Source organism: Eucyclogobius newberryi, unplaced genomic scaffold, assembly GCF_026437365.1.
Source record: "Eucyclogobius newberryi isolate DKJ021-1_F unplaced genomic scaffold, fEucNew1.0.hap1 SCAF_22, whole genome shotgun sequence".
In the NCBI taxonomy this organism is placed as follows: Eukaryota; Metazoa; Chordata; class Actinopteri; order Gobiiformes; family Gobiidae; genus Eucyclogobius; species Eucyclogobius newberryi.
The window spans coordinates 21,560,372-21,574,618 of NW_027315857.1; the positions used below are offsets into that span (position 1 = coordinate 21,560,372).

The 14,247-nt window shown below is 46.4% G+C and overlaps 1 protein-coding gene across 1 annotated transcript; it reads left to right on the forward strand.

Moving 5' to 3' along the window:
• Window positions 1-1,570: 1,570 nt before the first annotated feature.
• Window positions 1,571-11,572, forward strand: LOC140371845 (antigen WC1.1-like). The gene is made up of 9 exons (XM_072459063.1): window positions 1,571-1,628; window positions 3,540-3,833; window positions 4,850-5,131; window positions 5,199-5,492; window positions 6,523-6,804; window positions 6,872-7,162; window positions 7,941-8,267; window positions 11,198-11,280; window positions 11,499-11,572. The coding sequence occupies exons 1-9, from the start codon at window positions 1,580-1,582 to the stop codon at window positions 11,568-11,570; spliced, it is 1,974 nt and encodes a 657-aa protein (XP_072315164.1). The 5' UTR covers window positions 1,571-1,579; the 3' UTR covers window positions 11,571-11,572.
• Window positions 11,573-14,247: the final 2,675 nt, after the last annotated feature.

Genomic DNA, 14,247 nt, shown 5'->3' on the forward strand with positions numbered 1-14,247 from the left:
CCTGGAAACATTTTAAAAACATGTTATTTCTAATCAGGATGATGAAATATATTCCTGGTGTTTGTACATAAACACAACACAACACAAAGATCTTCACACTTGTCACTCTTAAAGCCATATTGGCTGCCATAAACACATATTTTCACCTCAAAAGTGGAATCATGTTCAGATTTTTTAGATGAAAAATACAGACATTTTCTTTTGTGGTCAGAGGGACATTGTGAGAGTCATATTTCACATTTATTACAATCGTAAATACTGAATATTCTGTTTGTCTTCATTTGATTAAAACATGAGTATCTAAAGAAGACTCCCTTTAGATCTGCAAATGATTGGTGTTCGTTTGGACTTGACTTTATGAAATGTGTAAAATTATGTATTTATTTGTTCCCGAACATTAAAATTGTTTTCTTTTGTATGTGTTGGGATGATGTGTGCGTTTTACATTCAGATTCCACGGGAGGTTTGGAGCTCAAATCCCATGTGTTCCTAAAATGACCTTTAGAGGAAGAGAGGCACTTGTAACACTCCCAAAGGGAAATTACCAATCAAAATTATTGGGTTTTGATAATTGAACTACCCTTGCAGATGTGATGTGCATTTAAAACATGAAATTAAAGATGGACACAGCTTTTAACAACAACAAATTATATTTGAACCCTTTAAACGATAACAAAATATATCTCCAAAAATGTTTTGTTCAAGTCTCTCAGTCTCTGCCCTTGGCGCAGGTGCTCAGTGTCTATAACTATCCCAAAGCTCACAAAGTCAAAAAAATAAATCCTCTCCGATAGGTAATCCAAAAAAAGACAATTCTTAAATCCCGCAACCAGGTAAAAACGGCAGAATGCCGCGCTCTACGGAGCGTGCAGTGGTGCGCGTGCCCGTGCTGAGCAAACAAACAAAAAAGAACGCTCTCACCGGTCTGAATGCCGCTCTGGGTCCGGTTTGTCCAATCAACTAGGCAATTGATCACCGTTCCAAAATCCGGGTAATATTCCACAATCGTTTGGCCTAGTGTCCGCGCTAGTCCTTGGTCCTCCAGAGCACACATCACAACAATAAATACATTTATAATTTGTGTGTGTGCTACACACTTTCTGCACGTTTGTCTAAATAACAGCAAAACTTAAAGAATGTTTTTCTGTCCAGGGCCAGTAATACCACATTCCATCCTTTATGTGGGACATGCAGCGTCTTAAACACTTCAATTAACCTTTTTGTGCTCAGATCATATTTTAATTGCCGTTGACTTGACTCCATTTGCATGAAGCCCTTTCTCATAAACAGGACTCACACTTCATGTTTCACACACAGCTCAAGATCACTGGGCACATTCACAGCTCGCCAGGCTGGAGCTGAAGGAGGAAACACACCGAAGATTCTTAGCCCTTAAATGTTGTTCACGTGTTTTATCAGGGGAAATATGTCTTCAGAAGATGAAAATGTAAACGTGTGTCAAACCCCAGAGTGTGATGAGAGCGATAGTGAGCTTCCTGTTTCCATCAAACTGATTTAATGTGTGTGTCACTGATGGAAACAGCAGCGATTTTGTGTCATTGGACCGCCATCTTGTGACATGACTTTTCTTTGTGCAGGGGTCCTGTCCGAAAACAACAGCACAGAAGGTAAAGATAAGATATTCCTTTATTGTCCACACATGGGGAAATTTCATTGTTGCAACGCAGGTAGATACAGGAAAAGGACAGATAACTTGTAGGAAGTTTAAAAAACACTCTTAATAGAAGAACTCTTATAAACAAAACTCTTATAAACAAAAACTCTTATACACAGAACCTCGCATTTCTTAATAAGAAACAGTCTTTGTTAGAAAAGACACTAACACTGAGGTTAACCACTCTGCCACTAACACTGAGGTTAACCACTCTGCCACAGTCACACACTCAGAGATGCTGCGTTCACGTGATCTCGGAACTCTGTAGATCCCACATCCGACTCGGAAAAACAGCCATGACCACAACTCTGGTCGGAATGAGGCACTGGGACAAAGGACTTTGTTTTATATCACACATGGATCACATTCAAGACACAATTCAGCTTTTTAAACGTCAAAGTTAGAAGCAAAACAAGTTATTTTAGTATTTTTTTTAGATCAAAGGCTTTTTTTAACACATGTGCTGTCACCTAAATCAACCACTCCACCACCGCAGCACCAAAAGTCTCTTAAATAATTTATTTATCAGCTGTTTTCCACCAACAAACAGTACAGCTCCTCATTTCACTGACAACAATCAGACTTTTATCACATCTTTCTACTGAATCCAATTAGACGATCAGAGTGCTGCAAATGTCTGTGATGCTGTTTCTCGTGTGTTTCCGAGATTCTCTCATGAACCCTGTGATTATGGGATGTCCAATGATGAAGTTGTGCTCTCTTGAGTTTCCTAATTGATTTAAGTGATTTAATCACATGAGCGCAGAAGCAGATCAGGATCTTACAGCGCTCACAGCAGCAGCGAGACACTTCAAAGAGCAGATCATTAATTTCCACTGCTGCTCTTGGGGGGCGGAGTTAGAGGAGGTGACGAGGAGAGCAATGCCATCAGGGCAACATCGTCTGTAAACAGCAGAGATGAGATCCTGTGGTCCCCTTCTGATCCCTGACCTCCTAGAAAGTTTGTCCATAAAAACAATGAACAGAAGGTGTGACAAAGAGCAGCCCTGAGGAGTCCCTCATGCACTGGAACAGGTCTGACTGCAGTGAACACAGCTCCTACATGGGCCCCAGACCCCAGACTCCCTGAGCAAAGGGCCCCGGACCCCATACTCCCAGAGCAAAGGGCCCCAGACCCCCTACTCCCATTGCAAAGGGCCCCGGACCACATACTCCCGGAGCAATGGACCCCGGACCACAGACTCCTAGGGCACCCCCGAAAGGACACCATGAGGGACACGGTGTAAAGCCTTCTCCACACTGTTCCTCCTGAATCTGAGGTTCGACTGTCGGTCAGATTCTCAGATTCTAGACCTTAGCGGGAAGCTAAAGAGTGAGATTTACACCTCAAACTATGTTCTACTCTCACCTTTGGTCATGACCTATGGGTAATGACCGAAAGACAAGATCACAGAAACAACCGGTCTAAATGAGTTTCCTCCTCAGGGTGGCTAAGTCACACAGGAGGTGCTCGGAGTAGAGCCGCTGTATCAGTTCTAGATTCTCCTGGACAAAGCCTCCCTGGGGAGAGTTTAATGTTCCACAGAGAAGAGGCCCCGGGGAAGACCCAGGACACACTGGAGCGACTATATCTCTGGCCTGGGAACGCCCCGGGAGTTGGAGGAAGTGTCTGGGATGAGGGAAGTCTTTCCCTGCTCACTCCTCTGCTGCCTCTACGACGAAAAAATGAATAGATAATTGCATGTGATTGGCCGAGGTTTGATAACTTCCTGTAAAGAGCTGGAGACGACACGAGAGCAAACAGGGCTCAAGAGGGTACTGAGAGGAGGAGTCAGGATGAAGGGGAAGGGCTTCAGCTGTTCATGTAAGGGGGTGGGGCTCACTCTTTCTCTTGTCTGTTCAGAGCCGCTCAGGCTGGTGGGAGAAGCCAGTCGCTGTGCTGGGACTGTGGAGGTGAAACACAGAGGAGAGTGGAGACGAGGGGTGGAGGCCTCTTACGACTGGGACCTGGGGGATATAGCTGCTGTGTGTCGAGACCTGGACTGTGGCTCTGCTGTTTCTGGAGAAGACAGACAGGGTTTTCCACACAGTCCTGTGTGGAGCATCAGACTTGACTGTGTGGAGAAGTCTACAGTGACAGAGTGTGTCGAGAGAACAGACTCTTCCTCTTCTCAGGCTCTGGAGGTGGAGTGTTCAGGTAAAAGTCTGGTTTTACATCTTCATGTTGAATCTCTCAGATGTTTCTCACAGACTGCTCCTCTCTGTGGCTGGAGTCAGTAATTATGGAAGTTTTATTGGCTCAATATAACAGATGATGAACAGTTTGATGCTAAAGCTTAGCATTAGCTCTCCAAATATCCAAATATGAATAATGAAGAGGATTTGGCCTGGGACCACCACAGTGTCAGTAGCACAGACTTGTCCCCCTCACGCCGGGGTCTGGAGGTGTGTTCAGCTCTGATATTACATTCTCCTCTTCACTCTCACATCTTTGTCTCTGAGGATTGATTTAGTACTTTTTATATTATAAATACAGACAAACAGAACAAGACCAGAGAGAGAAAGATCAAATACCTGAAAATAAAATGTCACCCAGGCACATGTCCCTCTGTATCTGTCCCATCTGTCCCAGTATCTGGAGAATCTGTCTCAGTTTAACTTTAATCAACTTTAATCATGTTTTATCTCTAGTTTCTCCAGAGGAACGTCAGCTGTAAAAAATCTCTGTGGAACGTCCAATTAGAGTTTAGATCAGGCCCAAAACATCCAGCCCGACCCGAGTCCCTGCACTCAAAGAATCAGAGTAACTTTAAGTAACCTGAGTTTGATTGTCAGAATAAAGTGAAAGAGCTTCATGTGTTCACAGTTCTACCTGCAGTTGTCTCTGGACCAGAAGAGCTCGTCCTCAGACTTCTGACCCACATGATCTCTCTCTGTCCTTTCTTTCTCTCTTTCAGGGCATCTGACATTCTCTGGTCTATGCTCCTCTTCTTTCCCCTCTGTGCTTCATCCACGTTCTTTCACTCACACTCCTCCATGTCACACATGTGTGTGTTCTATTGGCTCAGAGCAGTGATGTCACACATATGTGTGTTCTATTGGCTCAGAGCCGTGATGTCACACATGAGTGTGTCCTATTGGCTCAGAGCCGTGATGTCACACATGAGTGTGTCCTATTGGCTCAGAGCCGTGATGTCACACATGTGTCCACAGACTCGGTGCGGCTGGTCTCGGGGTCCGGCCTGTGCTCAGGATCAGTGCAAATCTGGAACCAGTCCTGGACCTGGCTCTGTGAAGAGGCCTTGGACCTTCAGGGTGCAGAGGTGCTGTGCAGGGAGCTGGGCTGTGGGGCTCCTTCTCTCCTCCAGGGAGCGGTCTCTCCTCTGGGTCTGCAGACGTTCCATTGTGAGGGCCATGAGTCTGCTCTGATGGATTGTCCCCGCTCCACCTCAGGGACCTGCTCCTCTGGAGCCGCTGTCAACCTCACCTGCTCAGGTAAAGGGGCGGGGCTTCAGCTGCTCAGGTAAAGGGACGGGGCTCACTCTGTCTCTTGTCTATTCAGAGCCCCTCAGGCTAGTGGGAGAAGCCAGTCGCTGTGCTGGGACTGTGGAGGTGAAACACAGAGGAGAGTGGAGACGAGGGGTGGAGGCCTCTGGCCCCTGGGTCCTGAGGGCCACAGCTGCTGTGTGTCGAGACCTGGACTGTGGCTCTGCTGTTTCTGGAGGAACCAGAGGTGGTTTTCTACAGAGTCCTGTGTGGAGGATCAGACCTGACTGCGTGAAGAAGTCTACAGTGACAGAGTGTGTCATCGGCACAGACTCTTCCTCTTCTCAGGCTCTGGAGGTGGAGTGCTCAGGTAAAAGTCTGGTTTTACATCTTCATGTTGAATCTCTCAGATGTTTCTCACCGACTCATCCTCTCTGTGGCTGGTGTCAGTCATTATGGAAGTATTATTGGCTCAATATAACAGATGATGAACAGTTTGATGCTAAAGCTTAGCATTAGCTCTCCAAATATCCAAATATGAATAATGAAGAGGATTTGGCCTGGGACCACCACGGTGTCAGTAGCACAGACTCGTCCCCCTCACGCCGGGGTCTAGAGGTGTGTTCAGCTCTGATATTACATTCTCCCTTTTCACTCTCACATCTTTGTCTCTGAGGATTGATTTTGTACTTTTTGTATTATAAATACAGACAAACAGAACAAGACCAGAGAGAGAAAGATCAAATACCTGAAAATAAAATGTCACCCAGGCACATGTCCCTCTGTATCTGTCCCATCTGTCCCAGTATCTGGAGAATCTGTCCATGTTTAACTTTAATCATGTTTTATCTCTAGTTTCTCCAGAGGAACGTCAGCTGTAAAAGATTTCTGTGGAACGTCCAATTAGAGTTTGGATCAGACCCAAAACATTCAGCCCGACCCGAGTCCCTGCACTCAAAGAATCAGAGTTACTTTATTGTCAGAATAAAGTGAAAGAGCTTCATGTGTTCACAGTTCTACCTGCAGATGTCTCTGGACCAGAAGAGCTCATCCTCAGACTTCTGACCCACATGATCTCTCTCTGTCCTTTCTTTCTCTCTTTCAGGACATCTGACTTTCTCTGGTCTATGCTCCTCTTCTTTCCCCTCTGTGCTTCATCCACGTTCTTTCACTCACACTCCTCCATGTCACACATGTGTGTGTCCTATTGGCTCAGAGCCGTGATGTCACACATGTGTGTGTCCTATTGGCTCAGAGCCATGATGTCACACATGTGTGTGTCCTATTGGCTCAGAGCGGTGATGTCACACATGAGTGTGTCCTATTGGCTCAGAGCCGTGATGTCACACATGAGTGTGTCCTATTGGCTCAGAGCCGTGATGTCACACATGTGTCCACAGACTCGGTGCGGCTGGTCTCGGGGTCCGGCCTGTGCTCAGGATCAGTGCAAATCTGGAACCAGTCCTGGACCTGGCTCTGTGAAGAGGCCTTGGACCTTCAGGGTGCAGAGGTGCTGTGCAGGGAGCTGGGCTGTGGGGCTCCTTCTCTCCTCCAGGGGGCGGTCTCTCCTCTGGGTCTGCAGACGTTCCATTGTGAGGGCCATGAGTCTGCTCTGATGGATTGTCCCCGCTCCACCTCATGGACCTGCTCCTCTGGAGCCGCTGTCAACCTCACCTGCTCAGGTAAAGGGGCGGGGCTTAAGCTGCTCAGGTAAAAGGGCGGGGCTCACTCTGTCTCTTGTCTATTCAGAGCCCCTCAGGCTAGTGGGAGGAGCCAGTCGCTGTGCTGGGACTGTGGAGGTGAAATACAGAGGAGAGTGGAGACGAGGTGAAGCCTTTGGCCGCTGGGACCTGAGGGACACAGCTGCTGTGTGTCGAGACCTGGACTGTGGCTCTGCTGTTTCTGGAGGAACCAGAGGTGGTTTTCTACAGAGTCCTGTGTGGAGGATCAGACCTGACTGTGTGAAGAAGTCTACAGTGAGAGAGTGTGTCATGAGCACAGACTCTTCCTCTTCTGATGGTCTGGACGTGGTGTGTTCAGGTAAAAGTGAAAGTGTGATACATTTTTAGGTTTTCTCTTGAGCTCGGCGATAGGACGTAAAAAATTATAATAATCACAATATTTCCCCCCTAAACACATGAGTTCAGGTATTTTATTTAATGTTTTACTACAAGGAAATAAAAAGTCCTTTCAATATTAATTTCCTTAAAATTAACAATACAGACTTTTAATCAGTGCTTTTAACACTAAAAATAATACATTTGTTGCTCCAAAGTCTGATCTCGGCTCCACATGTTTAACTTCATCTGGCAAAGTTAGCGCTCTTGCCTCTCAAGGAGGAAATCATGGGTTCGATTCCCGGAGCAGACCAACATCACATGATCTCTCTGGGTGGAGCCTCCCCGCGTTACCGTGGGTTCTCTCCGGGTTCTCCGGCTCCTTTCACCGTCCAAATACATGCATGTGTTAGGCAAAAATGGCCAACTCTAAATTGGCCCAATGGACAGGTGTTAAAAATTAGCATATCCTGTTATAATACTTAAAACATTGCATCTGGTTTGTCCATATGTCCTTTAATAATTATATTAAATAAAAAATCATTGACCAAGAGAAATGAATGAACCTTTAGTGAGCCTCACGTTCTTCCTCTCTCGCTCCTTCTACCCTCACCTCACACATTTGACCCTTTGTTTACTTTGGAGTGAAACATTTGTGTCGACAGGAAAATAGAACACTGCACCTAGAAAGTGACCTCTGACCCTGGACTCAGGCCTCAGTCGGATCAAGAATTAAACCTCTCCATCCTCTCTCTCCACAGACTTACTGAATCGTCCAATCATCTCCCTGTCTGTGTTAGACGGGCCCTCCGAGGCCCAGCCGCAGGGGGTCCGGGTGCTGCTGGGGTCAAAGTTCAGGGTCAAATGCTCTGTGGAGCCACAGTTCCCAGGAGGCTCCTTCCAGCTCCTCTCTCCCAGTGTGGACCTCGCTCAGAACCACACCCTGCCCGCTGTCAATCACTCTGCACACTTCTTGTTCTCTGACACTAGCCCCGCCCACAAAGGAAACTACACCTGTGTTTACCACCTGCAGGTGTTCAACCACAACTTCTCCTCTCAGAGCCACGCCCTCCAGCTCTATGTGGGATGTAAGTACAGCAACACAGCCTCATGTTAGAGTCACAGCTTCATGTTAGAGTCACAGACTCATGTTAGAGTCACAGCTTCATGTTAGAGTAACAGCTTCATGTTAGAGTCACAGACTCATGTTAGAGTCACACAGTCTCATGTTAGAGTCACACAGTCTCATGTTAGAGTCACACAGCCTCATGTTAGAGTCACAGCTTCATGTTAGAGTCACAGACTCATGTTAGAGTCACACAGTCTCATGTTAGAGTCACACAGTCTCATGTTAGAGTCACACAGCCTCATGTTAGAGTCACACAGTCTCATGTTAGAGTCACACAGTCTCATGTTAGAGTCACACAGTCTCATGTTAGAGTCACACAGCCTCATGTTAGAGTCACAAAGCCTCATGTTAGAGTCACACAGCCTCATGTTAGAGTCACAAAGCCTCATGTTAGAGTCACAAAGCCTCATGTTAGAGTCACAAAGCCTCATGTTAGAGTCACACAGCCTCATGTTAGAGTCACACAGCCTCATGTTAGAGTCACACAGCCTCATGTTAGAGTCACAAAGCCTCATGTTAGCGTCACACAGTCTCATGTTAGAGTCACACAGCCTCATGTTAGAGTCACACAGCCTCATGTTAGAGTCACAAAGCCTCATGTTAGAGTCACACAGCCTCATGTTAGAGTCACACAGCGTCATGTTAGAGTCACAAAGCCTCATGTTAGAGTCACACAGCCTCATGTTAGAGTCACACAGCCTCATGTTAGAGTCACAAAGCCACATGTTAGAGTCACACAGCCTCATGTTAGAGTCACACAGCCTCATGTTAGAGTCACACAGCCTCATGTTAGAGTCACAAAGCCTCATGTTAGAGTCACACAGCCTCATGTTAGAGTCACACAGCCTCATGTTAGAGTCACACAGCCTCATGTTAGCGTCACAAAGCCTCATGTTAGAGTCACACAGCCTCATGTTAGAGTCACACAGCCTCATGTTAGAGTCACACAGCCTCATGTTAGAGTCACAAAGCCTCATGTTAGAGTCACACAGCCTCATGTTAGAGTCACACAGCCTCATGTTAGAGTCACAAAGCCTCATGTTAGAGTCACACAGCCTCATGTTAGAGTCACAAAGCCTCATGTTAGCGTCACACAGCTTCATGTTAGAGTCACACAGCCTCATGTTAGAGTCACACAGCCTCATGTTAGAGTCACAAAGCCTCATGTTAGCGTCACACAGCCTCATGTTAGAGTCACACAGCCTCATGTTAGAGTCACACAGCCTCATGTTAGAGTCACACAGCCTCATGTTAGAGTCACACAGCCTCATGTTAGAGTCACACAGCCTCATGTTAGAGTCACACAGCCTCATGTTAGAGTCACACAGCCTCATGTTAGAGTCACAAAGCTTCATGTTAGAGTCACACAGCCTCATGTTAGAGTCACACAGCCTCATGTTAGCGTCACACAGCCTCATGTTAGCGTCACACAGCCTCATGTTAGAGTCACACAGCCTCATGTTAGAGTCACACAGCCTCATGTTAGCGTCACACAGCCTCATGTTAGCGTCACACAGCCTCATGTTAGAGTCACACAGCCTCATGTTAGCGTCACAAAGCCTCATGTTAGAGTCACACAGCCTCATGTTAGAGTCACACAGCCTCATGTTAGAGTCACACAGCCTCATGTTAGAGACACAGCCTCATGTTAGAGTCACAGCCTCATGTTAGAGTCACTGCCTCATGTTAGAGTCACAGCCTCATGTTAGAGTCACAGCCTCATGTTAGAGTCACAGCCTCATGTTAGAGTCACACAGCCTCATGTTAGAGTCACAGCCTCATGTTAGAGTCACACAGCCTCATGTTAGAGTCACACAGCCTCATGTTAGAGTCACACAGCCTCATGTTAGAGTCACACAGCCTCATGTTAGAGTCACACAGCCTCATGTTAGAGTCACACAGCCTCATGTTAGAGTCACACAGCCTCATGTTAGAGTCACAAAGCCTCATGTTAGAGTCACACAGCCTCATGTTAGAGTCACACAGCCTCATGTTAGCGTCACACAGCCTCATGTTAGAGTCACACAGCCTCATGTTAGAGTCACACAGCCTCATGTTAGAGTCACACAGCCTCATGTTAGCGTCACAAAGCCTCATGTTAGAGTCACACAGCCTCATGTTAGAGTCACAAAGCCTCATGTTAGAGTCACACAGCCTCATGTTAGCGTCACAAAGCCTCATGTTAGAGTCACAGCCTCATGTTAGAGTCACACAGCCTCATGTTAGAGTCACACAGCCTCATGTTAGAGTCACACAGCCTCATGTTAGCGTCACAAAGCCTCATGTTAGAGTCACACAGCCTCATGTTAGCGTCACAAAGCCTCATGTTAGCGTCACAAAGCCTCATGTTAGCGTCACAAAGCCTCATGTTAGAGTCACAGCCTCATGTTAGAGTCACAAAGCCTCATGTTAGAGTCACACAGCCTCATGTTAGAGTCACAGTCTCATGTTAGCGTCACACAGCCTCATGTTAGAGTCACAAAGCCTCATGTTAGAGTCACAGCCTCATGTTAGAGTCACACAGCCTCATGTTAGAGTCACACAGCCTCATGTTAGAGTCACACAGTCTCATGTTAGAGTCACACAGCCTCATGTTAGAGTCACACAGCCTCATGTTAGAGTCACACAGCCTCATGTTAGCGTCACAAAGCCTCATGTTAGAGTCACACAGCCTCATGTTAGCGTCACACAGCCTCATGTTAGAGTCACAAAGCCTCATGTTAGAGTCACACAGCCTCATGTTAGAGTCACACAGCCTCATGTTAGAGTCACACAGCCTCATGTTAGAGTCACACAGCCTCATGTTAGAGTCACACAGCCTCATGTTAGAGTCACACAGCCTCATGTTAGAGTCACACAGCCTCATGTTAGCGTCTTTTTGTGTTGCAGCTTCAGACTCACACTTGATCTTCAAAGTCCTGGTCACTCTACCGTTGATTGTCATTGTCATCCTTCTACTTTACTACTGCAAGGTACTGGAGTCTTTAGACCTGGTTTAGTCCTGGTTTAGTCCTGGTATAGGTCTAATTTAGATCTGCTTTACACTGGGTTAGAGTCCTGGTTTAGACCTTGTTTTGCCTGGGTTAGAACTACTTCAGTTATCGTTTGGTTGGGGTTTATTCTTTCATGTTTTCCTTCATATTCTGTGACCTGAATGTTTTTTTGTGAACAGCACCTCCTGTTGTTTCAGGTCAGGGCCACACGAGGCGCTAGCGAGGCGCCCGAAGTGGAGCTGGAGTTAGACCTGTTCGGATCCTCCTGAGCTCTGGATTCGGATCGTTGGGTTTTAGCTGATAAAAAAGCCTTCATAGAGATAGAGAAGAGTTATTTGATTTATTCTTGCTGTGACACTGTATTGAATGTTTACTTTTAGTTCATTTATTGATCTATTGCTTCTAATGATAAGAATAATTTTAATAAAAGCATTTCTGAAATTCAATAGTTTTAAGAAATGACTGTAATATGTGCCTTTCCTTCAGTTTAATAAACAGCTTTAACCCTTGACTGTTAAAGAGAGCCGAGTTTATAGGCAAAATAATAATAATAATAATAATGTCTGTTTGCCGTAACCCGACCGACCCGCTATGAAACTAGCCGACTGAAATAAAAATATCAGCATTTTGTTGAAAAAACGTCAAAATCTTTTATTTTTCAATTATTTCGCCGACTCACCGGCCGGTATCACGCTGGTAAACCTGACTTTCATCTCAAAGAACTGATAACATACTGCGCACCGCATTGCGCGTCTTCATTTTCTGTCCTCCGCATACGTCTGTAATAAAACAGTGCGCACGTAGGAGGCGTCAAATTGACATTTTCAAGTTGGTTTGCCCTTGTCGGCGCCACTGACATGTCCATAGTAATGTCACCTTCTGTCAGGGTGTGAAATTTGATTTACGCAAATGCATTCTGGGATTGAAACACGGCCAGCAGCGTCATCACAACAAACATGGCGGCGCCCGTCTCCCCCGCATGTTCCCCCCGCTCGCCTTAGCTACCAAAATAAAGGATAGCGGCGTACAAAAGGTCGATTGAAATATCTTAAAATCGTGAGATTTAGTCTCCCGATCGGGTTGAAAGAGACGATTTCCGTCATTGACAGTTGAAGCCTGACCTCTGGTGGTCACTCCGACTCAAAAAATGACAAAATTTGGATCTTTTTTTTTGCCTTCAAAGTAAAAAAAATGAGAATTTGCCTACCGTCCGACCCACTTAAAAAATGTTGACTCGGGTTACAGCAAACAGACAATTTATTAGGGGTAGCCTAATCGTGACAATTTTAGAAACAAAACCATCTCATGTCCCAAAAAGTGCATCTTGATGTTTTTATCTGGCCGTTTGAATCACTATAAAACTTACTATAGAACTTACCTGGTTCTCGGATTGAGATGGTCCAACTAACCCAGTGGCCTATAAAAGGGGCGTGGTCGCAGTTTCTCATGTGGGTAGTGCTGTGTGAACATGCAAACAAATGCTGTATTTCAAATCTTTTTTTTCTCTGTAAATAATTGCTGTAAATAAAATGCACTTGGGTCTGCACCATCTGAACTCGTCTCGTCTCAGATCTGCTCTGTCCTCTTCATCGCCGCTAAGGTTGCTATCCAATTGGTGTCAGAAGCCGGGGCCCAGGAAACAGAGTAACTGAAGATGAGTACAAGAAGAACAAGAGTGCAGATTGATCAACACGATGATCCAGATGTGGGGACAAGTGAAGCTGCTGACCAGGGGACTGAAGCAACTTGCAACCCTGGGGACAAGTTTGAAGAGTTGACTGCGCTGGTAAGGTCGCTCGCACAGTCCAATGGAGCCAGAGATCAGCGTCTAGAAAGGGAAGCAGCACAACAAGAAACAAAATGGAAAAACATACAGCACCAAATGAGAGTAATGCAAGGAGCAAGATCTTGCTCCTTCTACAGATGAGACCGTTGATGAAGAAGAAGGCCCCGGTCACAATGAGCAGAACTGATTTTACAGAGAGATGGTAATCCACAGAGAGCCAAAGCTGTTGCTTCTGTCTCCAGACGATGACATCGGACATTTTCTCACAACCTTTGAGAGAATGGCTCAAGTCTGCAGATGGCAAAGAGATTAGTCCGCCTAGTGGCTCTTCTCACAGGCAAGGCTCGCAGTCCATATGTGCAAATGGACATTACTGATGCTGAAAGTGAAAGATGCAATATTGGCAAAATATGAAATCACATCAGAGACGTAATGTAAAAGATTCCAATCCAGGATGAAAACCCAAAGGAACTGTATGTGCAACAGAAGGACCGACCTGTTCTTCTGGGGAGGCTTCCACTGGCTTAGGGCTGCGGTGCTTTACCTGCCCGTGGATGAAGGAGGTCAGGGGTTGGTGGACCTGTCCGGGCCGTTTGGCAGCGTTTTGCCTGAGAGCTGTACAGAGGTTCCTCTATGGTCCTCAGCAGTGGTGGATGGAGACAGCGACAGTCCTGCTGCAAGAAGTGGAAAGTTTGAGATATGATAAACATCAATTCATCTTGGACCTGGAAAGACTGGGTCTGTCGGGAACTTCAGGCTTTTATCGCTCTGCGCTGAGAGCCTGGAGCTCGGTGCTTGACTGCTCCAGGGAGGAGCCATATGGACATGCTGGCCAGGAACCCCTGTTTTATAACCCCATGGTAACGAGCAGCCTGTTGGGTTCAGCACATGAGAGACAAGCGTTAGTTGCAGCAGGACTGACCAAGGTGGCTGACTTGAGAGCTGAACGAGGGTGAAAGAGTGCCGTTCAGCTGAGTCAGGAGACTGGGGTGAGGTCTGAGCGGGTGCTGCAGAGACTGTTGCAGGAGGTGCAGCTGCAGAGACTGTTGCAGGAGGTGCAGCTGCAGAGACTGTTGCAGGAGGTGCAGCTGCAGAGACTGTAGCAGGAGGTGCAGCGTGGACTCCCAGCACGTTTCAGAGATTAACTGGGACTTTATGGA

Coding starts and splice junctions, on each gene's coding strand:
- LOC140371845 (XM_072459063.1), top strand. CDS start 1,580: ATGACTTTTCTTTGTGCAGGGGTCCTGTCCGAAAACAACAGCACAGAA. Junction 3,834..4,849: donor TCTGGAGGTGGAGTGTTCAG/GTAAAAGTCTGG, acceptor ATGTGTCCACAG/ACTCGGTGCGGCTGGTCTCG. Junction 7,163..7,940: donor TCTGGACGTGGTGTGTTCAG/GTAAAAGTGAAA, acceptor CTCTCTCCACAG/ACTTACTGAATCGTCCAATC.